At 57.2% G+C, this 24,689-nt stretch overlaps 2 protein-coding genes across 4 annotated transcripts in view; one reads left to right on the top strand and one right to left on the bottom strand.

Moving 5' to 3' along the window:
- The window catches only part of LOC127566591 (fibulin-2-like), a 46,376-nt gene extending 40,992 nt beyond the window's left edge, over window positions 1-5,384 (top strand). For all 3 annotated transcript variants that reach the window (XM_052009073.1, XM_052009070.1, XM_052009071.1), the window contains one exon: window positions 419-5,384. In XM_052009073.1, coding sequence (XP_051865033.1) covers window positions 419-776 — 358 coding nt within the window. In that variant the 3' untranslated portion in view covers window positions 777-5,384. The remainder of the gene's footprint in view (window positions 1-418) is intronic.
- A 277-nt stretch (window positions 5,385-5,661) lies between these two features.
- Window positions 5,662-24,689, bottom strand: part of kdm5c (lysine (K)-specific demethylase 5C) — a 107,784-nt gene continuing 88,756 nt past the window's right edge. The window contains exons 14-27 of the mRNA XM_052009027.1: window positions 23,454-23,648; window positions 22,865-23,046; window positions 22,398-22,522; window positions 21,640-21,790; window positions 20,900-21,014; window positions 18,471-18,826; window positions 17,273-17,411; window positions 16,352-16,531; window positions 15,074-15,214; window positions 13,500-14,015; window positions 13,006-13,081; window positions 12,182-12,366; window positions 11,402-11,644; window positions 5,662-7,188 (exon numbers count right to left, since the gene is read on the bottom strand). Coding sequence (XP_051864987.1) covers window positions 7,180-7,188; window positions 11,402-11,644; window positions 12,182-12,366; window positions 13,006-13,081; window positions 13,500-14,015; window positions 15,074-15,214; window positions 16,352-16,531; window positions 17,273-17,411; window positions 18,471-18,826; window positions 20,900-21,014; window positions 21,640-21,790; window positions 22,398-22,522; window positions 22,865-23,046; window positions 23,454-23,648 — 2,613 coding nt within the window. The 3' untranslated portion in view covers window positions 5,662-7,179. The remainder of the gene's footprint in view (window positions 7,189-11,401; window positions 11,645-12,181; window positions 12,367-13,005; window positions 13,082-13,499; window positions 14,016-15,073; window positions 15,215-16,351; window positions 16,532-17,272; window positions 17,412-18,470; window positions 18,827-20,899; window positions 21,015-21,639; window positions 21,791-22,397; window positions 22,523-22,864; window positions 23,047-23,453; window positions 23,649-24,689) is intronic.

The following is a 24,689-nucleotide window of genomic DNA, read 5'->3' as shown; positions in this document are numbered from 1 at the left end:
TGACCTTATAGAGGTGTATAAAATCAAGGAGGGCATAGGGTGAATGCACAAACTCTTTTTCCCAGGGTTGGGGAATCAAAACCTAGAGGGCACAGGTTTAAGGGGAGAGATTTAATAGGGGGCGGCAACTTCACCCCAGAGGGTGGTCAGTGTGTGGAACCAGCTGCCAAAGGAAGTGGTTGAGGCAGGTACAATAAAATCATTTAAAAGGTACTTGGGCAGGTACATGGGTAGGGAAGGTTCAGAGGCACCTTGGTCAGCATGGACTGGTTGGGCTGAAGGGCATTCCATGAGTCTACAGAACCTATTTAAATAGATCCCACAGACTGTTTAAACAATAGCCTCTGTAGACCATTTGCTGCAAGTCAAGTTACCTGCTTCCACGTCATTGGTTAAACGTGTTTCTCCATGTTGGCAGCCGGTGTGAGCGTGTGTCATGCAGAGACTATGTGGAGTGCCAAATGGTGCCACAGAGGATCACCTACTACCAGCTGAGCCTTCCAGTCAATGTCCGGATCCCTGCCAACATCTTCCGCATCAGCCCCTCCCCGGTGTACGTGGGCGACAACATCCTGCTGGCCATCACCAAGGGCAACGAGGCCATGTTCTTCAACACCCGCCGGCTCAACAACTACACAGGCTTTGTCTACCTGCAGGTCCCGCCGCGGGAGCCCCGCCAGTTCCTGCTGGACGTGGAGATGACGTTGATCCGCCAGGGCACGGCCACCAAGTTCGTCGCCAGGATCTACGTCTTCATCACGGGGCCCCCCCTCTAACAGGCCCCCCCCCCGCCCCCAGTTATCTGCGAGGGGAGGTTGGTGAGCCGCCTCCCCCATTCCATCCTCCCCCCACCCACCCTCAGGAGGCCCCAGAGATGTGTACAAATGTGACATGGCTGTCGATTTGTACACAGCAAGATCCCACAGTACAGTAACTTAATCAGCATGACATGCTTCACCCTGTGTCTGACCCCGGGAGTGTGACGGGTCGATGTGGAGGGAGATTCACCCTGTGTCTGACCCCGGGAGTGTGTGACGGGACAGTGCAGAGGAAGCTTCACCCTGTGTCTGACCCGAGCCATCCCTGCGTTTCCAGGCTGCGTAGTTGGGGCTGTTTTACACAGAGACTGAATCCTTACCTCAGAGAATACAACACTCACCAACTGCCACACAGCCAGTGATTGAAACTAATCATCTGTTGAGCTTAAAATGTGAAGTAATTACCATGGTGTTACCTGGGGTGTTAGCCTGAATGGCAATTGCTGTGCGGTGGATTGGTGAAATTCTCTCTGTTTAGTGTCGTACAGCACAGAACCTGGCCCACCAACCACCCTGCCTAACTGTACTAACCCCATATCCCTCTGTGCTCTGCTCATTCAACTACCTGTCCAGCTGCATCTTCAATGTTACATAGAACAGTACAGCACAGGAACAGGCCCTTCGGCCCACAATGTCTGTGCTGAACACGACACCAAATTAAACTAAATCCCTTCTGCCGGCACGCAATCCACACCCTTCCATGTGTCTCGGACCACTGTTGTATCTGCCCCTGGCGGTGCTTTCCAGATACCCACCACTCTCTGTGTAAAATCAAACTTGCCCCGCACATCTCCTTTCAACTTTTCCCCCCTTTCTCTCCCGCTGCCCCTTAATTTTTAAACCTCTCTGCCACCACTGCTCCGGAGAAAACCCAGGTTTGTCCAACCTCTCCTTGTAGCTCGTGCCCTGCATTCCAGGCAGTGTCCCGGTGAACCTCTCCGGCACCCTCCTCGTCTGTCCTGTAATGGGGGTGACCCCATGTGGCTGAATTTTTATACAGCTGCAACATGACTTCCTGACTCTAATACTCGACACCCTGACTGAAGGCAAGCACGCCACCCTATCTTACTTGCCAGTGCTTGTGCAGTCACTTTCTGGGAGCTGGGGACTTGCACCCTAAGGTCCCTCTGTACATCACTGCTCCTCGGGTCCTGCGTTTTCTGTTGTTCTCTCCTGGCCCACCTTCCCACCCGGCCAAGGTTCTGACCGCCTCCTCCTCCCCTGACCAGTGTCCCGAGCCCAGCCACTGATAGTGACCAGGCCTTGCTCAGTCACCACTGGAAATAAGTGACCCCCTGTCCATCCCACTGACGCTGCCTGCTTCCTGGCCCCTGTGCTGGAGACCATTTGGCCCTTTCTTCCTGCTGTCCCCTCATGCCTGACATCCTATCCCATATTCCCACTCTCCTTGTGAATGCTCTCCCTTCCTCCTGAGGGCCCAATGGGTTGCCCTCCGTGTCGAGGGGCCAGGACTAGACCCCCCCCCCCCCCCCCACGTGACGCCCACTGTGGAGGGCTGGCGGCATCCTCTGCCTGCACCGCTCCCCCCTGGTTCAGGACTTACCCCGGGCGTCTGTTCACCAGCAGACCCCGGTCGCGTTAATCGCCCCCCCCCCCAGAGGGGTTCAACTCTGCTGCATCCTTGTCTCAGGGAGCTTTCACCGCACCCCAGGAGACCACCCAGCCCATTGTGTTAGAAACACAGAAAACCTACAGCACAATTCAGGCCCTTCGGCCCACAAAGCTGTGCCGAACATGTCCCTACCTCAGAGATTACTCGGCTTACCCACAGCCCTCTGTTTTTCTCAGCTCCATGTACCCATCCAAAAGTCTCTTCAAAGACCCTATCGTATCCGCCTCCACCACCGTTGCCGGCAGCCCATCCCACGCACTCACCACTCTCTGAGTAAAAAACTTACCCCTGACATCTCCTCTGTACCTACTCCCCAGCACCTTAAACCTGTGTCCTCTTGTGGCCACCATTTCAGCCCTGGGGAAAAGCCTCTGACCATCCACACGATCAATGCCTCTCATCATCTTGTACACCTCTATCAGGTCCCCCCTCATCCTCCGTCGCTCCAAGGAGAAAAGGCCGAGTTCCCTCAACCTGTTTTCATAAGGCATGCTCCGCATTCCAGGCAGCATCCTTGTAAATCTTCTATGGCTTCCACATCCTTCCTGTAGTGAGGTGACCAGAACTGAGCACAGTACTCCAAGTGGGGTCTGACCAGGGTCCTATACAGCTGCAACATTACCTCTCGGCTCCTAAATTCAATTTCACGATTGATGCAAGAACTGCCCTGTCTAGTCCCACCTTCCTCCAGTGGCTCTGCTCCTTCAACGTTGAAATGTGTCTCTCGCTCTCACCTCAGCTCCAGACCCCCAACCAGCATCAATCCCCCACCTCCTCTTATCTTCCCGCAAGTTCATCTCTGCCCCTTGGTGTTGACCCTGTGCTGAGGGAACGGATTCCTCATAATTACCCTGCAGAAGCCCCTCTCTACACATCCAACATCCCCTTTCCCCTGCATGCTTTTACCCCCTCCCTCCCCGCAGACACGGACTGCCCGCAATCGTTCAGGGCCTGAGGGAGCTCACCTGAGTGACATCGACCCCTTGAGAGTCAGTGTTGTCTGGTACAAACACAGGCCCTTCAGCCCAACTTGTCCATGCTGGCCAAGTTGCCTAAGCTAGTCCCTTTTGGCCCATGTTCCTCTAAACCTTTCCTATCCATGTACTTATCCAAATGTCTTTTAAACAAATTGTGCCCACCTCTCCTTCACCATCCTGAGTGGATAAAGTTGTATTCATTTTACTTTCCAGCACGAAACCCCTCCCGTCTCCCCGTCCCGTTAACCTTCCCTCTCTCTGCAGATGCTGTCTGACCTGCTGATTTGCTTCTGTGTTAACTTAATGTATGAGAAACTATTCTCACGCCATCTGCTTCCATTTATAAGTAAAATTTTACGGTTCTGCACTCGAGGAATCCTCTTATTTCTAACAGCCTGGGATCCACGCACGGTACTGGGAGCTGAGCCCACTGCAAGGTCGCAGACTCGGGATCCTCCCCTTGATGTAAATAACCAGGACCAAGCAAGAGAGAAAAGCAGTGCCAGGAACTGGTTGGGAGTACTGGCTAGCTGCCCGGGATATTGAGGTGTTATCCCACAGCTAACAACCCCTTCGACAGCCAGGAATGTGGGATTTGAAGCTAGGGCCATTAACCAAGTCAATTGCAGCTCACAGAACACTTGACCACAGAGGCAAGGAGGGAACTTCTTCATACATTGGATGGTGAATTTATTGCCACGGAGGCCAAATCACTGGGTGTATTCAACATAGAACACTACAGCACAGTACAGGCCCTTCAGCCCACAATGTTGTGCCAACATTTTATCCTGCTCTAAGATCTATCTGACCATTCCCTCCCACATTTCTCTATCATTCATGTGTCTAAGAATCTCTTAAATGTCCCTAATGTATCTGCCCCCACAACCTCTGCCGGCAGTGCGTTCCACACACCCACCACTCTGTGTAAAAAAACTTACCCCTGACATCCCCCTTATACCTTGAAATTATGTCCCCTCGTGTTCACCACAATGGGAAAAAGTCTCTGTCCACTTGATCTGTGCCTCTTCTCATCTTGTACATCTCTATCAACTCTCCAATCCAGGCAGCATCCTGGTAAATCTCCTCTGCACCCTCTCTAAAGCTTCCACATCCTGAAGGCAGAGATTTGATAGGTTCTTGGTTAGTTAAGTGGGGAGGAGACAGCCATGATTGAATGGCCCAATTTTGCTCCTGTACCTTATGGTCAAATACAGCATGGACAGACAGCCCCTTTGGCCTACTAGATCCCTGTGCCCAGTCTCATTCTCCCCACATTCCCGTTAACTCCAAGCAGGCTAGAGCCCTCATGAGCCCCAGTTGCCTCTCCTCGGGCACTTGTTACTCAAGAAGGCATTTGACTAACCATGTGTTTGTCCGCTGGCCTTTCGGACTGAAGAAAATTCAATCAGTTTCTCTCTGGGAGTGACCTACCGTGCAAGGTGCACCAGGAACCACCCTCCGAATCCAGGGACGTCAGCTCCGGGCATCAGTAATTTCACAAGTACTTCTTAAAACTCTTGATCCTGACGATGCAAAGTAGTTATTCAATGCACTTTTTTTTTCTATTTCCAACCTCAAGATGCACACGCAGTTTCCTGGAACGCATTGTCCCTCACCTCACTGATTTGTCTTTTGCTCTGGTGTTAATTGCGTTCTCGCGGTCACCAGGATCTGCGTCAGTTTTGAACGTCAGAGGCTGGAAATACAAAGCAGAAGCGTGGAAGTACTCGGCAGGTCGGGCAGCTTCTGTGGGAAGAGACACAGTCGCTGCGCTCTGATTAAAGGTCTCTGACCTGAAACGGCCACTGTTTCCTTTCCCCACAGATGCTGCCGGACCTGCTGAGTGTTTCCAGCATTCTTTTTCTATTCTGCATCAGTTTTCTCTTTGCCGTTTTATGTTGTGTTAATCATTCATCTCTTCGGTTGTCCAGTTCTGGTTTGCTTTAGCAAGCCGAGTTCTAACTCACTGACTGCAACACAGAGGAGAGATCCCCTTCCCCGCACCCTTGCAATTAACCCACCCACCCTGCACGTCGTTGGGATGCAGGGGGAAACCCACGTGGTCACAGGGAGAACGCGCAGACTACCCCCACGCCCACAGCCAGACAGCGCCAGAGGTTGGGATCGAGCCCGGGTCTCTGCCGCGAATCCGGTGCACAAAAATGCAGGAGCCATTTGTGAAGCATCGGATGAGCCACATTGACCGTCCACATTGTGGCTGGGTCCCTCACCCCCTGTGAGAAAGCTAGCGGGAGACATGCTCCTCGACTGTCAGCCTCGGCTGCTGAGATTTGTACCAATGATCCCTGCCTTGTGTCACTGGGACAGAACAGTTGAGTGTGGAGGGGGTCCAAGTATACAGGACATGAAATCTTTTTTTTAAACACATCTCTAAACTTTTATTTCTAGTGGGACCCCGAAATAGACCAAAAAAAAGCATAAAAGGAAAAAGAATAGTTATAACAAATTACTTACACTCGGAATATTAATTACAATGTATTAAGAAAGTCTGTCAGGAGGGGCAAGGAGGAGGTGGGGCTTGGGTTGGGAGGGACTGTGGGGGGAGTTGAGACCAGGGAGTGAGGGAGGGAGGGAGCGAGTGAGTTTGCAGCCTCCCTGCAACCTTGCTGCGGGTTCCGCCTCAACCACCCACCCCCTCCCCCTCTGGGGTTGAGGTAGGCTCCTACCCTCCTGCTCGGTGTTAGGGGTGTGTGCCTTTAAGGGAGGTGACCGAGCAGGAGAGCTGGTCAAGGCAGAACCAACACTAGCCCCTTGTGTGTGTGCATGCTGGCCCCTATCAGGAAAGAATGTACAATGTGCGGTCGAAACTATATACACAAGACGGATTGCGTGAGTGCTTTACAAATGGAGGCGTTTTTACCTTTTAAATAAAAAGAAAGTTATGCAGAGAGGCGGTTTGCTGCCATGGACACAGCGGGTGACACCTGGTGCACCCAGGAACCCTTTGGCGGTTCAGATAGTACCAGCCTGCACGCAATACCTTGGAGCGAGAGGTGGGGGGGGGGAGAGAGAGAATCTGGGAGTTGCAACGAGTAATCCGGACTGCACGAATGCCCTGAGGTTCTCTGCCAGAAACTGCTGCAAGAAATTAAATATGCGGGCGCATAATTCTCGCCGCTTCCTTCAACGACAACAGACACTGGAAATAAATCGTGAGGCCCCTGTCACCGCGGATGCCGCTCCTCTCTCTCTTCCAGGCCCGGAGAGAGAAGGAGACTCCTCGGAGAAGGCGCAAACTTGGCTGGGAGAAGGGAAGGGGGGGAGGGTGGAGGTTTCCGGACTGCATGATCCTCCTATTGCCCCCTTCCCTCTCTCACACACACACACACACACACACACACACACACACAGGGGTGGACGAGGAGTTGGTGGGGGGTACGAAGGGGGGATTGGGGAGAGACTTTCCCGGAGCTTTCAAGGCAACTGCTCTGCCGCAGCTGGATGGGAGCAGACTTCAGCCCCGTCCCCTCGGGTGGGGAGGGGGAAGGAGACGTTCAGGGTCCTGGTGCTCCCACCGCAAGTGATTTCTCTGCCTCCCGGCTGCATGGCGGATCTCCTCGTGTCCGTCGATCGGCAGTTCTGTCCGTGGTCAGCGTCCGCTCCTGGCTCCTGTCTCGGCAACACCCAACCCCTTCCTCCCCCCACTCCCAAACCCCAAAAATCACTCCTGGTGGGCGGGGCCGGACAGCCCTGGTCCAACTTAGTTCAATGTCTCTTGCACAACCTTCAATCATAAATGCTGAAAAGGAAAGCAGAGACAAGACAGCATCTCAGTAAACAGCCAGGGCTCTGGGCCAGTGCACCAGGCACAGGGGAAGGCCATTCAGCCTGGATCGCCTTTGGCCCATCTACACCGATCCCATTTCCCCGCATTATGGTGCCCCTCCACGCCTGTCTAACTGCCTCTGAAATAGTGACTGACCCTGGCAGCACCTTCCACACATCAACCGCCCCATGTCAAATATTTACCCCTCAGCAGGTTGTACCCAATTAAATGTACCCCTCAGTGTAACATTTCTCCCCTCTCACCTTTAACCTGTGCCCTCTACTTCCAGACTTCCCTGCCCTGGGGTAAAAGACTCCATTGTATCCACGCCCCCCTTGATTATATAAACCTTTTACACGGTCATCCCTCAACCTCCTAGGCTCCACTGAGATCAAACCCAAACTATCCCATCTCTTCTTAGAACATAGAACACTATAAGCACAGTACAGACCCTATGGCCCACAATGTTGAGCCGACATTTTATCCTGCTCTAAGATCTATCTAACCCTTCCCTCCCATATGGGCCCCCATTTCTCTATCATTCATGTGTCTCTCTCTTAAATGTCCCTAATGTATCTGCCCCCACGACCTCTGTGGGCAGTGCGTTCCACGCACCCATCACTCTTTGTGTAAAAAACTTACCCCTGACATCCCCCTTATACCTTCCTCCAATCACCTTATGTCCCCTCGTGTTAGCCATTGTCGCCCTGGGAAAAAGTCTCTGACTGTCCACTCAATCTATGCCTCTTATCATCTCGTACACCTCTATCAAGTCACCTCTCATCCTCCTCATCTCCAAAGAGAAAAGCCCTAGCCTATCCTCATAAGACATGCTCTCCAATCCAGGCAATGTCCTAGTAAATCTCCTCCGCACCCTTTCCAACGCTTCCACATCCTTCTTACAATGAGGTGACCAGAACTGAACACAATACTCCAAGTGTGGTCTGACCAGAGTTCTATAGAGCTGCAACGTCACCTCACGGCTCTTGAACTCAATACCCCGACTAATGAAGGCCAACGCTCCATATGCCGTCTTAACCACCCTATCGACCTGCGTGGCAACCTTGAGGGATCTATGGACGTGGACCCCAAGATCCCTCTGTTCCTCCACACTGCTTAGAGTCCTGCTATTAACCTTGTATTCCGCCTTGTAACTCCAGCCCTCCATTCCAGGCAACACCCTGGTGAACCTCTTCTGCACTCTCTCCACTGCCACCACCTCATAGTGTGGTGACCAGAACTGTCCACAACACTCCAAGTGTGGTCTAACCAATGTCAGAGAAACAAAAGGACTGCAGATGCTGGAATCTAGATGGAAATCTTGAGTCCTGAAGAAGGGTCCTGACTCGAAACGTTGACCGCCTGCTTTTCTCCGCGGATGCTGCCTGGCCTGCTGACCAACGTCAACTCTGTTCATCCCTTGAGTCAATCCCTTCAGCACTGCCACCAACACAAGGACATCCTTAAGTCATTGGTTAATGAGGTCTCGTTGCTTCCTAACATGAAAACATGTCATCTGTCCTCCCTCTCCATTTCTGTTAGCCAGGCTAACCCTCCATCTGTTCCAATATATCAGTCACACAGCAAGGAAACAGGCCCTTTGGCCCAACTGGTCCATGCTGACCACGATGCTCCATCCAAGCCAGTCCCATTTGCCAGTGTTTCTAAACGTTTCCAATCCATGTACCTGCCTCAGCCACTTCCTCTGGCAGTTCGGTCCACGAACACACCACCGTCTGTGTAAAAAAAAAGGTTGCCCCTCAGGTCCCTATTAAATCTCTCCCCTCAAACCTATGCCCTCTAGTTCTTGATTTCCCCCACCCTGGGGAAAAAAAGAGGTGTATAAACTCTTGCCCCTCATGATTTCACACACCTCTATACCCCTCATTCTGCTAGGTTCCAAGGAACAAAGTCCCAGCCTGGCCAACCTCTCCCTATAACTCAGGCCCTCAAGTCCTGGCAACATCCTCATAAATCTTTGCTGTGCTCTTTCCAGTTTAATAACAACTTTCAAAACTGAACACTACACTCCAAGTGCAGCCTCACCAGCGTCCTGAACAACAGATTACCCCAGATACTAGCAGCTTGTGGGGTGACCTTTTAAGTGACCCCTTATCAAATGCCTTCCAAAGATCTGCATATACTGCATCGACTGCTTCCCCTTTATCAACCAATCAACATTCATGAAGATTACTAATACATTTGTCAAACATGATCTTCCTTCCATTAAAACGGAAAGGACACTGAAAGGCCTGGATACAGTGGACGTGGGGAGTATGTTTCCATCAGTGGGAGAGTCTAGGACCAGAGGGCACAGCCTCAGAAATAAAGGGACGTCCCTTTAGAACTGGGATGAGGAGGAATTTCTTCAGCCAGAGGGCGGTGAATCTGTGGAATTTGTTGCCACAGACGGCTGTGGAGGCCAAGTCATTGGGTGTGTTTAAGGCAGAGATTGATGAGTTGGAGTCACACAGCATGGAAACAGGCCCTTTGGCCCAGCTTGTCCATGCCAACTGTGTTGCCCAGCGACCCAGTCCCAACAGCCCGCGTTTGGCCCACAGCCCTCTAAACCTCTGCTCTCCATGGACTTATCTAGATGGCTTTCAAACGTTGTTAATGTGCCCTCCTCAACCACTGTTTCTGGCAGCTCGTTCCAAATACACACCACCCTTTGTGTGAAGAAGCTGCCCCCTGATGTCCCTTTTAAATTGCTCGCCTCTGATCTTAAACCCAGGCCCTCTTGTTTTTAGCTCCCCCTCCCTGGGAAAAAGACTGTTCACCTTCACCTTGTCTATGCCCCTCATGATCTGATACACCTCTATCAGGACAATCTCCTATGTTCCAGGGAACAAAGTCCTAGTCTACGTTCTTGATTGGTAAGGGGGGAGGGTTAAGGGTTACGGGGAGAAGGCAGGAGAATGGGGTTGAAAGAAAATCAGCCACGATCGAATGGCGGAGCAGACTCGATGGGCCGAAGGCCTAATTCTGCCTCTATATCTTGTGGTCTTAAAACCACTTTTCAATAAGACTACCTCTCATTTGATGCACAGTGAGAAGATAACTTATTAAATGGATTTACAAACAGGACTGGTTCCTTCCCAAAGCACCCCAGAAGTGGAGCCACTGTCAGTAAAGAGTTAATGATTTAGCCTGGACCACAGGAAGTTAACACATTGAAAACAAGAGAGAGCCAGAACAGGGGTCTACAGAGCTTTGACATCTGAAGCAGGATGTATGGGAATGTGAAAAGGGAGAGTGAGATACTTGGGGCAACACCATAGTGCAGTGGATGGAACCACTGTTTCACATCTCCAGGGACCTGGGTTCAATCCCGGCCTCCGGTGCTACCTGTGTGGAGTCTGCACGTTCTCCCTGCGACCGCGTGGGTTTCCACTGACATCCCAAAGACATAGGGGAGGGGGTTGAACTGGCGGCTGGAATTAGTCCCCAGTGTGTAGGTGGGGTGGGGGGGGAGCAGTTGATGGGAATGTGGGGAGAATAAAATGGGACTGGTGCAAGAATGGGCTGGCATCGACTTGGGTGGGCTGTGGGGCCTGTTCCTGCGCTGTGTGAGGCACCAGGGAGAAGGGAACAGAGGGGATAAGCTGAGGAGGAAACTGGGAGAAGGCTGTGTGGGGCATAAATGTCATTACCCTGGGAAGAAGGGTAAATGGGAGAGGGTGCAGGGAAGGATTCACAGGGACGTTCCTGGGACAGGAGGGTCTGAGTTGCAAGGAGAGGCTGGGACTGTTTTCCCTGGAGCGAAGGAGGCTGAAGGGTGACCTTATGGAGGTTTATAACATCATGAGGGGCACAGATAAGGTGGACGGTCACAGTCCTATCCCCCCAGGGGAGGGGAGTCTAAAACCAGAGAGCACAGGTTTAAGGTGAGGGGGGAGTGACTTAAAAGGGACCCGAGAGGAAACTTCTTCACCCAGAGGGTGGTCCGTATGTGGAACGAGCTGCCAGAGGAAGTGGGTGAGGCAGGTACATCAACAACGTTTGAAAGACACTTGAGCAAGTACACGGATAGGAGAGGTTCAGAGGGATGTGGGCCAAACACAGGGAAATGGGAACCTTGGTCAGCATGGACCGGTTGGGCCAAAGGGCCTGTTTCTGTGCTATGTTACGGTCACTCTAACAGAGGAGTGAGGAGATGCAGCAGAAGCAGAAGTCAGAGACCCACCTCCACTCCGTTGTGTGTGACCGGACTCTGTGACGTCCCGAAGTCCCCTCCCTGCCGCTCCATCACGCCCTCCCCCCTCGCCGCCTCCGCCTTGGGCCTCTTCAGCTCGGCCGGCTCCTGTCCCTCCGCTTCCTCGGTCCCCGGCAGCAGGAGGGAGTCTCCCCTCTCCGGTTTCCTCTTGCGCCGTTTCTCTGCCGAGTCCTTCCCCCGCAGCTTGGCCAGCTTGCTTTCCAGCTTCTCTATCTGGGGGGGAGGGGGGTGGGAAAAAAGGCAGCTCATCGAACAGTCACCTCCAGTAGAAAGCTGGTTCCCTCCACACAACAGCACAAAGCCGGCCCCTGGCCGCTTGTGGGGAGGGTCTCACTGTCTGATGAGGCTGTGGTCCGTCTCTGCCTGCCCCCCAGCTCCAGAGAGCCCCGGGTTCGATCCAGTGTGTGTGCGTGTGTGTGCGTGTGCATGTGTGTGCGCACGCGCGCGCATGCACGCGTGTTTCACCCTGTGTCTGACCCCAGGAGTGTGTGACGGGACGGTGTGGAGGGAGCTTCACCCTGTGCCTGACCCTGGGAGTGTGTGATGGGACAGTGCGGAGGGAGCTTCACCCTGTGTCTGACCCCGGGAGTGTGTGATGGGACGGTGTGGAGGGAGCTTCACCCTGTGTCTGACCCTAGGAGTGTGTGATGGGACGGTGTGGAGGGAGCTTCACCCTGTGTCTGACCCCGGGCAGTGGTCTGGGGAGAGGCCGCTCCCATACCGGACGGATTCTCCTGCTCTCACACTGACCTGCAGCAGGGTCTGGATCTTCTCCTGGGGAGGGGAACGTACGGCCTGGAGGACCCTCCAGATGTTGTGGCTCTCATCCAGCGTCACCTCCAGCAGATCCCCGTCCACCATCAGCTCTTCCAGCTGCTGCTGCTGTGTCTCCGACAGCTGGACAGCGGGGCAGTCCAGCCTCAGCTCCTCTGCATCTGCACACACCCAGCGCAGGGGAGAGGGGCAGAGAGAGAGCACTTACACACACGCCCGAGAGTCCCCACACCCCTCGACCGCACCCCAGCCTCCAACCCACTCCCGGGGATCTGTTATTCTATATATAAACCCGCCGAACCCCTGGATCAGATCCCAGCCTGTAACCCACTCCCTGGGGTCTGTTATTCTATATATAAACCCCCCCGAACCCCTGGATCAGATCCCAGCCTGTAACCCACTCCCGGGGATCTGTTATTCTATATACAAACCCTCCGAACCCCTGGATCAGATCCCAGCCTGTAACCCACTCCCAGGGGTCTGTTATTCTCTATATAAACCACCTGAACCCCAGGATTAGATCCCAGCCTTTAGCTCACTGTCTTAAGCCTTCATTTTAAAATTCCAGTCATGAATTGAATTCAAGCCCCAGCGGGTGTCGTCGAGTGTGAAGGTGGGATTTTATCCTGGCCAGTGAGTGCCTCGGTAAAGATTCCGTCACTGGCGACTCCCTCAGCATGGGGCACTGGTGCCACCCTGTGGCTCAGCCAGACACTGCACGGCATGGAGTGGTTAAAAGGCAGCACATTACACTGAGTCACATCGTATGCGGGGAGGGGACCAGGGTGGGGACCAGTTACCTGCTGCCGTCGCGTTACTGTCGGCCTCCTTGCCCTCTCCCGTCCAGTCCACCGCCTCAGCCTTTTGCTCATCTACCTGGAGGGAAGGCAGGTACCCATCAGCCGCAGGACACAGAGCTGTGCCCCCTCCTCAGCGCCCCTCCTCCCGCGGCGCTGCTCCCTCCTCACTGCGGTGCTCTGTCACGGCCCCACTCCTCCCACAGCGCTCCCCCCTCACTGTCCCCTCCCTTAATCCCCCCCATTCCTGACTCCCACTCCCTCCCTCACGGTCTCTCCCTCACCAACCCCTCCCCTCCCCCCTACCTTCCTCTCATAACTCCCCTCCCCTCAGTGCTCCCTCCCTCACCCCCACCCACCATCCCTACCCCTCACCCTACTTCCCTCATCATCTCCTCCACACACTGCCCCCACACCTTCCTCTGGTCTCCCCCTCCCCCCCACTGCCCCTCCCCACATCCTCGGGTGCCCCCCCTCTCCCCCCCCTGCCCCTGTACCTTCCTGGGGGGCCCCCCAGCCCGGCTCCTGTCGGTGGGGGTGCCTCCCTCGGGGTCGGTGCCCCCCTGGGCGAGGGGCTGCAGCTGGAGTAGCCGGTCGAGCACGGCGCCCACCTCGCGGGTGGCCATGGCCCTGCGGGCCCGGTCCTGCCACAGGATGGCCCTCTCGGTCAGGCACTGCAGGGCCTCTCCCTCGGGCAGCCGCACCGGCAGCTTCTGCAGGGCCACCAGCAGCGAGAGGATGAGCTGGAGCCGGGGCCGGCGTGAGCGCTGGCACAGGGGGCACAGGAACTTGGTGTCCCAGTCCCACCAGGCGGGCGAGCGGCGCGGCGCTGGCAGACGCGGGCAGCTGACACAGGTGCCATGGAAGCTGCCGCCGCACAGCTCGCACCGCAGCACCAGCTCGGCCGCCGGCTGCCCACACACACAGCCCCCCGCCTGCCCCGCTGCGTTCCTCCTCCGCAGCGCACGGATCCCCTCCTTCTCCTTCGCCTCTGCCTCCTTGAAGGCCAGGATCTGCGGGGGGGGGGGGGGGGGGGGGGGGAGGAGAGAGGAGGAGGGAGGTGGGGAGAGAGGATGAGGGAGGTGGGGAGAGGGAGAAGAAGCAAAATTAAATGGGGGTGGTTCCATGCACGGGTCAGGAGCCTCCAACCCATTCCTGCACCCTGTAAAGCCGTCGAAACATACAGGCCCTCTGGTCCACCTCGCCCACGGTGCCCCAACTACACCGGTCCCACTTGCCTGTACTTGGTCCGTATCCCTCTGCACCTTCCCTATCCGCGTACCCGGCACTAACGCCTCCTCCGGCAGCTCGTTCCAGGCACCCACCACCCTGTGTGTGAAGATGTGCCCCTCAGGTCCCCTTTAAATCTTTCCCCTCTCACCCTGAACCTGTGCCCTCTGGTCTTAGACTCCCCCATCCTGGGACAAAGACCCCATCTACCCTATCTCTGCCCCTCAGGATTGTATAAACCTCTGCAAGGTCCCTCCCTCAGCCTCCGACACTCCAGGGAAATACTCAACTGCTGTGTACACTTGGATACACTCAGCTACTGAGGAGTTTGAGGAGATTCTGTACTACGACGGAGAGCATTCTGACTGGTTGCATCACTGCCTGGTACGGAGCCTCCAATGCACAGAATCGGAAGGAGCTGCAGAGGGTCGTAGACCCAGCCAGCTCCATCACGGGCACAACCCTCCACATTATCGAGGACATGGCAGTGCCTCAAGAAGGCGGCACCTGTTACTATGGACCCTCACCACCTGGAACATGCCCTCTTCTCGTTACTACCATCGGGCTGGAGGTACAGGAGCCTGAAGACCCACACTCAACGATTCGGGAACAGTTTCTTCCCCTCCGCCATCAGATTTCTGAACGGTCCATCAACACTACCGCGTTATTCCTATTTTGCCCTTTTCTTTTGGTTAACATAATAATTTCACTGTACTGCTGCCACAAAAGACATTTCACAACCTAGGTCAGTGATAATGAACCTGGCTCTGCGACGGTAATAAACCAGTTTACCAATTTATGAATGCTGTAATGCTGTTGCAAAAGGAAAAATGGAACTCACTATCGATCCGGGATCCCGAATGTCCTGTGCTGATAATCCGAGACCCTCGGTGTCCCCCTTGTCCAGGAGGTTCTCTTTCGCTTTCTTCCACTTGGACCTCCTGACGTTGTCCAGACCCACGTCAGCACAGGGGCACAGCACCTGACAACAGGGGTGGGGTGGGAGGTTAGCTACCACTGAGGGGGCAAGCTCAACCTCCCCCCCCAGCGGTGAGCGAGGCTCGAAGTTCACACAGCGGCGTCACGGGGCGCTGTCGGACAAACTCCGCAGGAGGGGATCGCACGGCGCAGGGGCAAGGAGTGGGGGGGGGGGGGGGGGGGGGGGAGGCTGAGGGGAGAGAGGGGTAACAGAAATGGGAGGATCGGGAAGCTGGAAGTGGAGGAGCACGGAGATCTCGGAGGGTTGCAGAGAGAGGGAGGGGATCATTTTATAATCAAGATGCTGGTTCTCAGAACCATTCTGGGTCAATGGGAAGGGGTGAGCAGCGGGAGCCCGGACAAATAGAGAAAAGGCTGTCCTGTATCATCCCATCACACCCTGTCAGACACAGGGTGAAGCTCCCTCCACACCGTCCCATCACACACTCCCGGGGCCAGACACAGGGTGAAGCTCCCTCCACACCGTCCCATCACACACTCCCGGGGTCAGACACAGAGTGAAGCTCCCTCCGCACCGTACCATCACACACTCCCGGGGTCAGACACAGAGTGAAGCTCCCTCCGCACCGTACCATCACACACTCCCGGGGTCAGACACAGGGTGAAGCTCCCTCCACACCGTACCATCACACACTCCCGGGGTCAGACGCAGAGTGAAGGTCCCTCCACACCGTACCATCACACACTCCCGGGGTCAGACGCAGAGTGAAGGTCCCTCTACACTGTCCCATCACACACTCCCGGGATCAGACGCAGCGTGAAGCTCCCTCCCCACTGTCCCATCACACACTCCCAGGGTCTGGTGTTTATTCCTCAACCCTCTGAGATCGTGCCGATGACCGCTGTCCTTACAGCCACGCAGCCCACGAGTCTGGGTCAAGAGGTCCAGGACTTAGGACGAAGTAACAGATCCAGCATGACACGCGAGGAAGCCCGGCAGCACGAACACCGAGAGATTCGGAAGAAGGTGCCCGCCGCTTAGCCGTGGAATGGATCTTTTGGAGTGTGGGATCCGGAGACGGGAGGGGGCCTAGGGGAGTTGGGACCCCTCCCTGACGGGTGGTGGGTGTGAAGGGCTCCGTGGGGCAGGGGCTCCGAGGGTAGCAGCCGCAACACTTGCCTCCAACAGCGAGTAACAGGAGTTCTTCTTCAGGAAGGTCCTGGTGGCTTTCTCCCTCCAGGACTGGGCCGCTGCCACCTGGCTCTCCAGCTGAGGCAGTTCCTCCATGCGGACGGGCAGGTCTCGCCCCACGGCCACCAGCCCCTCCAGGTCATCCAGGCAGGGGTAGTGGTCTCCATTCTGAAAGCAAGGTCTGCACGTTAAACCTGTGGCGCGGGGGGGGGGGGGGGGGGGGGAAGGGGGGGTGGGTGTTGGGGCTGGCGAGGATGTGTTCGCTGGGCCCGAAGCGTCTTGGACCCCACATCGGGCCACCACGCGTCTACACTGCAGAGGTCCGAGCTGTGTCAGCTTGTGGGTTCTGGGGGAGGACTGATGCTGACGGAGGGGCAGTGAGGAGAGAGCACACTGTGGGTGGGGCAGTGAGGAGGGAGTGCACTGAGGGATGGGCGATGAGGAGGGAGCACCGCGGGAGGGGCAGTGAGGAGGGAGTGCCGCACTGTGGGAGGGGCGGTGAGGAGGGAGTGCACTGAGGGAGGAGCAGTGAGGAGGAAGGGGCGGCAAGGAGGGAGTGCTGCGCTGTGGGAGGTGTCGCAAGGAGGGAGTGCATTGTGGGAGGCACCGCTGCGCCCTCCTGTCGAGACTGACCCTTGCGCTCTCCCTCCCGCCAGGACTGACCCTCACCCCCCTCCCACCAGGACTGACCGTCGTGCCCTCCCTCTCGCCGGGACCGACCCTCGTGCCCTCCCTCCCGCAGGGACCAACCCTTGCCGGGACTGATCCTTGCGCCCTCCCGCCGGGACCGACCCTCGCGCCCTCCTGCCGGGACCGACCCTCGCGCCCTCCTGCCGGGACCGACCCTCGCCTCCCTCCCTCCCTCCCGCCGGGACCAACCCTCGCGCCCTCCCTCCCGCCGGGACCGACCTGTATCTCCTCGACGTCCGCGATCCAGGCTTTGGCCTTGGACAGCGCCTCCTTCAGGGCCAGGACTTTGGGCAGCTCCACCGGGATGTTTTCCGCCTCCTTTATTATGGCTTCCAACGTGGCCGCTGGGTGCTTCTGCCTGGGGGTGGGGGGAGTGGTGGGAGGGGCGATGGGTTGGGAGGAAGAAAAATTCATTAAAGACGACGGCAACCGCCTCCCAACACGCCCCTCGTTAAGCGCGAAGGAGCTACGACCAGTGGAATGCACAAGTCCCTGAGGGGGTAGCAAGGACAACAATGGAGTTGGGAGGGGTGATGTTACAAACCAGAATGAGGGAGCAGCACCTCAGGTTTAGGAGAAATGGTGAGTCTTGCTCTCTTTCTCCGGAGCGCTCAGAGGTGGGGGGGGGAGGGGAGTAGGCCTGAGTAGAGTTGGAGTGCACAGGAAGGTCTCACTCTCCTTTCGGGAGCGTCCTAGGTGGCAGTGGCTCAGCGCGTGGACACACCGCACCCGCTCCCATTATCCACTGGAAAAGATTGAAGTCCCCTCGCAGTTCTGAATTCGTCTCGAGCAGACCTCCTGCCTTTTCCTGCCCTCGGGAACGGGGCTCACTCTGCGCTGCCCTAGCCACCTGTCTGCGGCACAGACGGTGTGGACGATGTGGGCGGGGGGGGGGGGGGGGGTGGGAGCCACCTGGCCTCCCCTGGCTTGGCAGGCTCTAACGGGAAGGTGAGGAGACCACCCCCTCCCCCCACCCTCGCCTGCTGGTCTTGGCGTACACCCTCCTCACCCCACCCCCCACCCCGTTACCTCCCAGGGTACTCAGTCCCCACCTCTGTCAAATTGCACCCCCACACAGGGGATTTACCCTGTAACCCCCAGCAAGGACGTCCTGGGGGGACTCAGCACATCACTGGCAGGTACGCAGCAACGGCAGCCAGGGGAGCTACAAGGCCATAGGTGCGTTGTGTGTGTGCGTGTGTCCACATGCATGTTAGTGAGTGTCCGCGTGCGTGCACGTCTGTGTATGTCCGTGTGTGTGTGCGTGTCCACATGTCCATGTGCATGTCAGTGAGTGTCCGCATGCGTGCACGTGTGCGCGCGCGCGTGCACGTCCACATGTCCATGTGCGTCAGTGTGTGCGCGCGCGCCCCACAGGGGCAGACTCACCCCCCCACCCACCCCCTCCTCACCACACCTGGCCTCCAGGCAGATCTGCGCCTTCTCCTCCCACCGCTCCGAGATGGTCACCAGCTCCTGCAGCTCCACCATGGCCTTCTCCACGGCGGGCTGGGGCTCCAGCCGCGAGCCCGACTCCAGGAGGGGCCTCAGGAGGTCGAGCGTCACCCGGCCAGACCCAGCCAGGGTCTCCCGCACCTCATCCAACCACTCGGCCTGCTGCGCCTCCTGCCTCAGCCGGCCCACCTCTGGCAGCTCCACCGCCAGCCGCCGGCCCTGCTCGATCAGGTCCCGGAACCGCTGGGAGCTGGGTGGCAGCTCCTTCAGGGCCACCTGCGTCTGCGCCTGGAAGGCTTCGATCTCCTCCAGTAACTCCTGGCCGCAGGGCGAGAGAGAGAGAGAGGGAGGGAGGGAGGGAGAGAGAGAGAGAGAAATGGTCAGGTGGAGGGCAATTTGGTATTGGTATTGGTTTATTATTGTCACTTCTACCGAAGTCCAGTGAAAAACTTGTCTTGCACACCGATCGTACAGATCAATTCATTACACAGTGCAGTTACATTGAGTTAGTACAGGGTGCATTGATGTAGTACAGGTAAAAACAATAACAGTACAAAGTAAAGTATCACAGCTACAGAGAAAGTGCAGTGCAATAAGGTGCAAGGTCACAACAAGGTAGATCGTGAGGTCAGAGTCCATCTCATCGTATAAGGGAACCGTTCAATAGTCTTATTACAGTGGGGTAGAAGCTGTCCTTAAGTCTGGTGGGACGTGCCCTCAGGCTCCTGTATCTTCCACCCGATGGAAGAGGAGAGAAGAGAGAATGACCCGGGTGGGTGGGGTCTTTGATTATGCCGGCTGCTTTGCCAAGGCAGCGAGAGGTAAAGACAGAGTCCAAGGAGGGGAGGCTGGTGTCCGTGACGCGCTGGGCTGTGTCCACAACTCTCTGCAGTTTCTTGCGGTCCTGGGCAGAGCAGCTGCCGTTACCAAGCCGTGATGCATCCGGATAGGATTCCACCCCCTCCATGATTCCGGACGCTCTGTGGGAGCGAAGTCTCTTTGTGGAACGTCCAGACTGCATGGGATCTGGGGAGAGCTGGCTTATCGGATGCACGGTTGATGGTCAGAGGCAGAGGGTGTCGGTGGAAAGTCATACCTTGGACTGGAGGTGACTGTGGGTGTTCCCCGGGACTCGGTGCTGGGCCCACTGCTATTTGTCACCCGGATCAATGACTTGGATGAGAGACCAGCGCCTCTACTTCCTCAGGAGACTAAAGAAATTTGGCATGTCCCCTTTGACTCTCACCAACTTTTATCGATGCATCGAGAAAGCATCCTATCACCTCCCCCCACCCCCACACTGGGGGTAATTTACACTGACTGATTAACCCGCGAGCCTGCATGTCCTGGCAATGTGGGAGGAAACCCACACGGCCACAGAGAGAGCGTGCAAACTCTCCCTCCACACACACACACACACACACGGCAGCGGAGGTCGGGATCGAACCTTGCCTGGAACTCTCTTCCTCAAGGGAAGCAGAGGATTAGGATAGTTTTGAGGCAGTGGATGACAGAATGTTGGTAAGTAAGGGGGTGAAAGGTGAGCACAAGAAAGCATCCTACCCGGATGTATCACGGCTTGGTACGGCAACTGCTCTGCCCAGGACTGCAAGAAACTGCAGAGAGCTGTGGACACAGCTCAGCACATCACAGAAACCAGCCTCCCCTCCATGGACTCCATGTCTACACTTCTCGCTGCCTCGGGAAAGCAGCCGACATAATCAAAGACCCCCCCCCAGACACTCTCTCTTCTCCCCCATCCCATCAGGCAGAAGGTACAAAAGCCTGAGGGCACGTACCACCAGGCTCAAGGACGGCTTCTATGTTATAAGACTATTGAACGGTTCCCTAGTACGATGAGATGGACTCTTGACCTCACAATCTACCTCGTCGTGACCTTGCACCTTATCATCTGCCTGAATTGCATTTTCTCTGTAACTGTGACACTTTATTCTGTATTCTGTTATTACTTTTCCTCAATGTACCGATGTGATGAAATGATCTGTGTGGACGGCACGCAAAGCAGTTTTTCACTGTACCTCAGTACACGTGACAACAATGAACTGATTTTCCATTTGACAATTTAGCTGTGGTGGGTGGGACATCAGAGTTGAAGATACAACCAGGTCGCATGAACTGGGGGAGCAGGTTCGAGGAGTCTGTGGTGGGTCTCTCCTGCTGAGGCAGCTGACGAGGCCAGCAGTCTGTAACGGAGCAGATCCGGTCACTCAGGGTTTACAATCCCGAGAAAAGGAGACCGTGAGGACCAGGTGTGAGAAGTGCTGGGAGGGATGGTGGTCTTGTCCACAGTGAAAGAAGGATGAGCTGGGAAGGACGTTTCCCTTGGTGGGGGAGTCAGGAGTGTGGGGCTGGTGGAGAGCAGGGGGTTACCTGTACGTCCTGGATCTGGCCGATGGCGCATGGCAGGCTGTGCAGGTGCTCGAGGAACGTCCGCAGCTCCTCCACCGTCAGCTTGGTCGTGGATTGGGGGCCATCCGTCTGCGACCTGGGTCAAAGCAAGCCATTCGTCAGTGGGCGGGCACCGGGCAGAGACGGTGAGGGGCCGGAGGGAGGTGGTCTCCCTCCCTCAGAGTCTGCGGCCAGCGGAGGGAGGCATGGACGGGGTTGGACGAGGGGGTCGAGCAGTGGAGGTGAGAGACAGTGGAGGAGGGACAGAGGGGTGAGAGAGGCAGGACAGGGATGGGGAGGGGAAGGACAGGGCGGAGGGACAGAGATGCGGAGGGGAAGGACAGGGCGGAGGGACAGAGAGGTGTGGAGAGGCAGGACAGGGATGGGGAGGGGACGGACGGAGTGGGGGATGGGACGGGAGGGGAGGGACGGAGTGGGGGACGGGAGGGGAGGGGGGGACAGGAAGGGAGGGGACGGACGGAGTGGGGAATGGGACGGGAGGGGAGGGACGGAGTGGGGGACGGGAGGGGAGGGGGGACAGGAAGGGAGGGGAGGGACAGAGTGGGGAATGGGACGGGAGGGGAGGGACAGAGTGGGGGACGGGACGGGAGGGGAGGGACTGAGTGGGGGACGGGAGGGACAGAGTGAGGGCGTGGAGGGATGGACGGAGGGGGAGGAGTGGACCTCCCAGCCCAACCTGCGGCGCAGCCCTCCCCCCATACCTGGCGCCCTTCTTGCTACAGACCAGCTGCAGGGCCTCGGCGACACACCTCTCCGTCTCCTGCACGGTGCTCTTCAGCTGCTGCAGCAGCCCACTGTCCGGGTACCTCTTCTCCTTCGCCTCCGCCACCAGCGCCTTCAGGTCCTCCAGCGCTGCCGGGGGCGGTAGAGAGAGGCCGTGTAAATGTCAGTGTTACCCCAAGCCCATCACCAGGGGGGGTTCACGGAGACATGGAGGGGTGTAGGGGCCGGAGGGGGTCACAGAGATGGGGAGTGTAGGGGAGGGAGGGGGTCACGGAGACGGGGAGAGGTGTAGGGGTTGGAGGGGGTCACGGAGACAGGGAGGGGTGTAGGGGCCGCGGGGGGGGGGGGGGGGTCACAGAAAGGGAGAGGGGTGTAAGGCTGCAAGAGGTCACGGAGACGGGGAGGGGTGTAGGGGCTGGAGAAGCATCGATGCCTTAAGGGTCAGAGGCTGCTGGTCTAACTGCGCAGGGAGGAAGGTGGCAGGAGGTGAATTCTAAAGCAGAGGCATTCCTGGCCTGAGAGGCAACACGGATCAGAGGGAGCAGTCGGGGAGAGCCGGGAACAGGAGGCGGTGCCGGGAACGGGACGCGGTGCAGAGGGATCAGTTGGGGAGAGCCGGGGACGGGGATCCCGCTGCAGAGGGGGCAGTTAGGGAGAGCGGGAATGGGACGGGGAGCTGGGGAGGGGAGCCCGCTGCCCACCAGCACGACCCCCAGCTGAAGCACATCGCCCTTACTTCTCCTCTGCTTGCCCTCCTGCTCCAGTGCCGTCCTGACCTTGGCCCCCCAGGTGTCGAAGGACTCCGCCCGGATCTTGAGCTTGTGTAGCATGGCCGGCAGCTCGTCCAGGGTGTAGCGGTACCTGCCGGCAGCACGCAGGGCGTCAGAGAATCCCGCGGCACCGAATCCGGCCCATCGGCCCATCCGTGCTGTGCCCACCCTCAAACACTGATACCGCTCAGCAGCACTCTTGTCTTCGGCCCCAATGTTGCTCCCCCATGAGAGGTAATGAAGGGCGGGTGGGAAGAGGGAGGGGGGAGGGGTGGGGAGAGGGGGGAGGGGTGGGGAGAGGGGGGGGGAGGGGGAGGAGAGGAGAGGGCGGGAGGGGTATGAGGAGGGGGAGGGGTACGAGGAGATGGGGAGAGAGCGAGGATGGGGAGGGGGAGGAGGAGGAGGGGGATGATGAGCAGGAGAGGGTCCCTACCTGAGGTAGTGCCGGCTGGGAGGGCAGCTGCACAGGTCGTCGATGTGGTACAGACAGACCAGCCGCTCCAGGCAGTCGTAGCAGGCCAGGGCGGACAGGAAGCAGGTGGTCTTGCACTTGTCGCACTGCCTCTCGTCGTCCGGCAGCAGTTCGAAAGCCTCCCGCTCCGCCTCTGTGATGCCCTGCCGGTAGGGTGGGGAGAGGGGAGATCTGTCAGCCCAGCAGCCGGGATGGGGAGGTGGTCCCACAGACTCCCAGAGCCGGCCCTGTCCCACTGCCCTGGGGTCAGGGAGGACAGAGGCCGTCTCCCCTCCCACCCCACACACTGTTCATTCCCTCTCTCCATCCGCTCCTTCCTCCCCTCACCCTCCAAGTCCTGCTCACTACTCCCCCTCCCTCCCTCCGCCACCCCAACCACTCACCTTTCCCTCCCCCCACCGCCTCATCCCTCCTTCCTTCATTACAATTCTTCTTGACCTCTCTCCTTCCCTCCCTCCCTCCCCTCCTCTCTCCCCCTGCCACCCCCTTCCCCTCTCCCGCCACCCCCTTCCCCTCTCCCCCCGTGCTCCCCTCTCCCTCTGCCCCTCACCTTCTCCAGCAGGGCCTTCCTCAGCTTGCGCTCCTCCTGCACCATGATGAACATTTCCTTGTGCACGGCTGCTGCCAGCCCCAGGTCCAGCTTCTCCGAGCAGGCCGCCATCTTGCAGATCAGCTCCTCGTGGGAGAAGACGCAGTACCTCCGCAGCCAGCGGTAGTGCTCCACGCAGCGGCGCCCGGCTGGCAGCTGTGTTGGGGGGGGGGGGGGGGGGCGACAGTGCAGGTCAGCACCCCAACACCAGGGCCACCCGCAGCCCACCGCCCCCAACCCCGCCTCCCAGAGATGGGATCACACCGTGTGCGCCGCCCTCCACGACGCTGCTCCCTCTGTCACACACGCAGCACACCGATGTCAACCCGGTGACCGCACCGGTCTACGTCGGGGGGGGATCAGCAGTGGAGAGGGTCAGCAGCTTTAAATCCCTGGCTGTCAATGTATCGGGCGACCTGTCCCAGGCCCAGCACACAGGTGCAATCACTAGGAAGGCGCGCCAGCGTACTTTCTCAGGAGGTTTGGCTCGTCATCGAACCCTCTAACCAACCTCTACAGATGTGCTGTTGAAAATAGCCTGACCAGTTGCATCACGCTCTGGGACGGCAATTTGAATGCGCAGGAACATAAGAAGCTGCAGAGAGCAGTGGACGCAGCCCAATACATCACGGGCACATCCCTCTCCACCATTGGAGGCACTGCCTCAAAAAGGCAAAATCCACCAGAGATCCCCCACCATCCGGGCCGTGCCATCTTCTCGCAGCTACTGTCGGGCAGGAGGTACAGAAGCCTGAAGTGCCACACCACCAGGTTCAGCAACAGCTACTTCCCTTCAACCATTCGGTTCTTGAACCAACCGGCACAACCCTAATCACTGCCTCAGTACAGCAACACTGGGACCACTCTGCACTACAGTGGACTTTGTTCTAATTGTGTTCTATCTGGCATAATTTTGTATAATTTATGCTTTTCTTGTGAATGTTGTGTAACTGATGCTCTGTGCGTCTGATGCTGCTGCAAGTAAGTTTTTCATTGCCCCTGTGCACACATGGACTTGTGCATCTGACAGTAAACTCGATTTTGGCCCAGTGGGTAGAGCCACTGCCTCATGGCTCAGGAGACCAAGGATAACCCTTTACCCCTCCTTCCCCTCCACTCTCTCCCCCCCTTTCCACTCTATCACCCCACCAATCCCTGTAAACCCCCTGCACCTGGTATACATCCTACCCCAGACCT

This window comes from Pristis pectinata, chromosome 43, assembly GCF_009764475.1.
Source record: "Pristis pectinata isolate sPriPec2 chromosome 43, sPriPec2.1.pri, whole genome shotgun sequence".
NCBI classification, from domain to species: domain Eukaryota; kingdom Metazoa; phylum Chordata; class Chondrichthyes; order Rhinopristiformes; family Pristidae; genus Pristis; species Pristis pectinata.
Note: the sequence above shows the minus strand (reverse complement) of the source record. Positions and strands in the feature narration are given on the sequence as shown.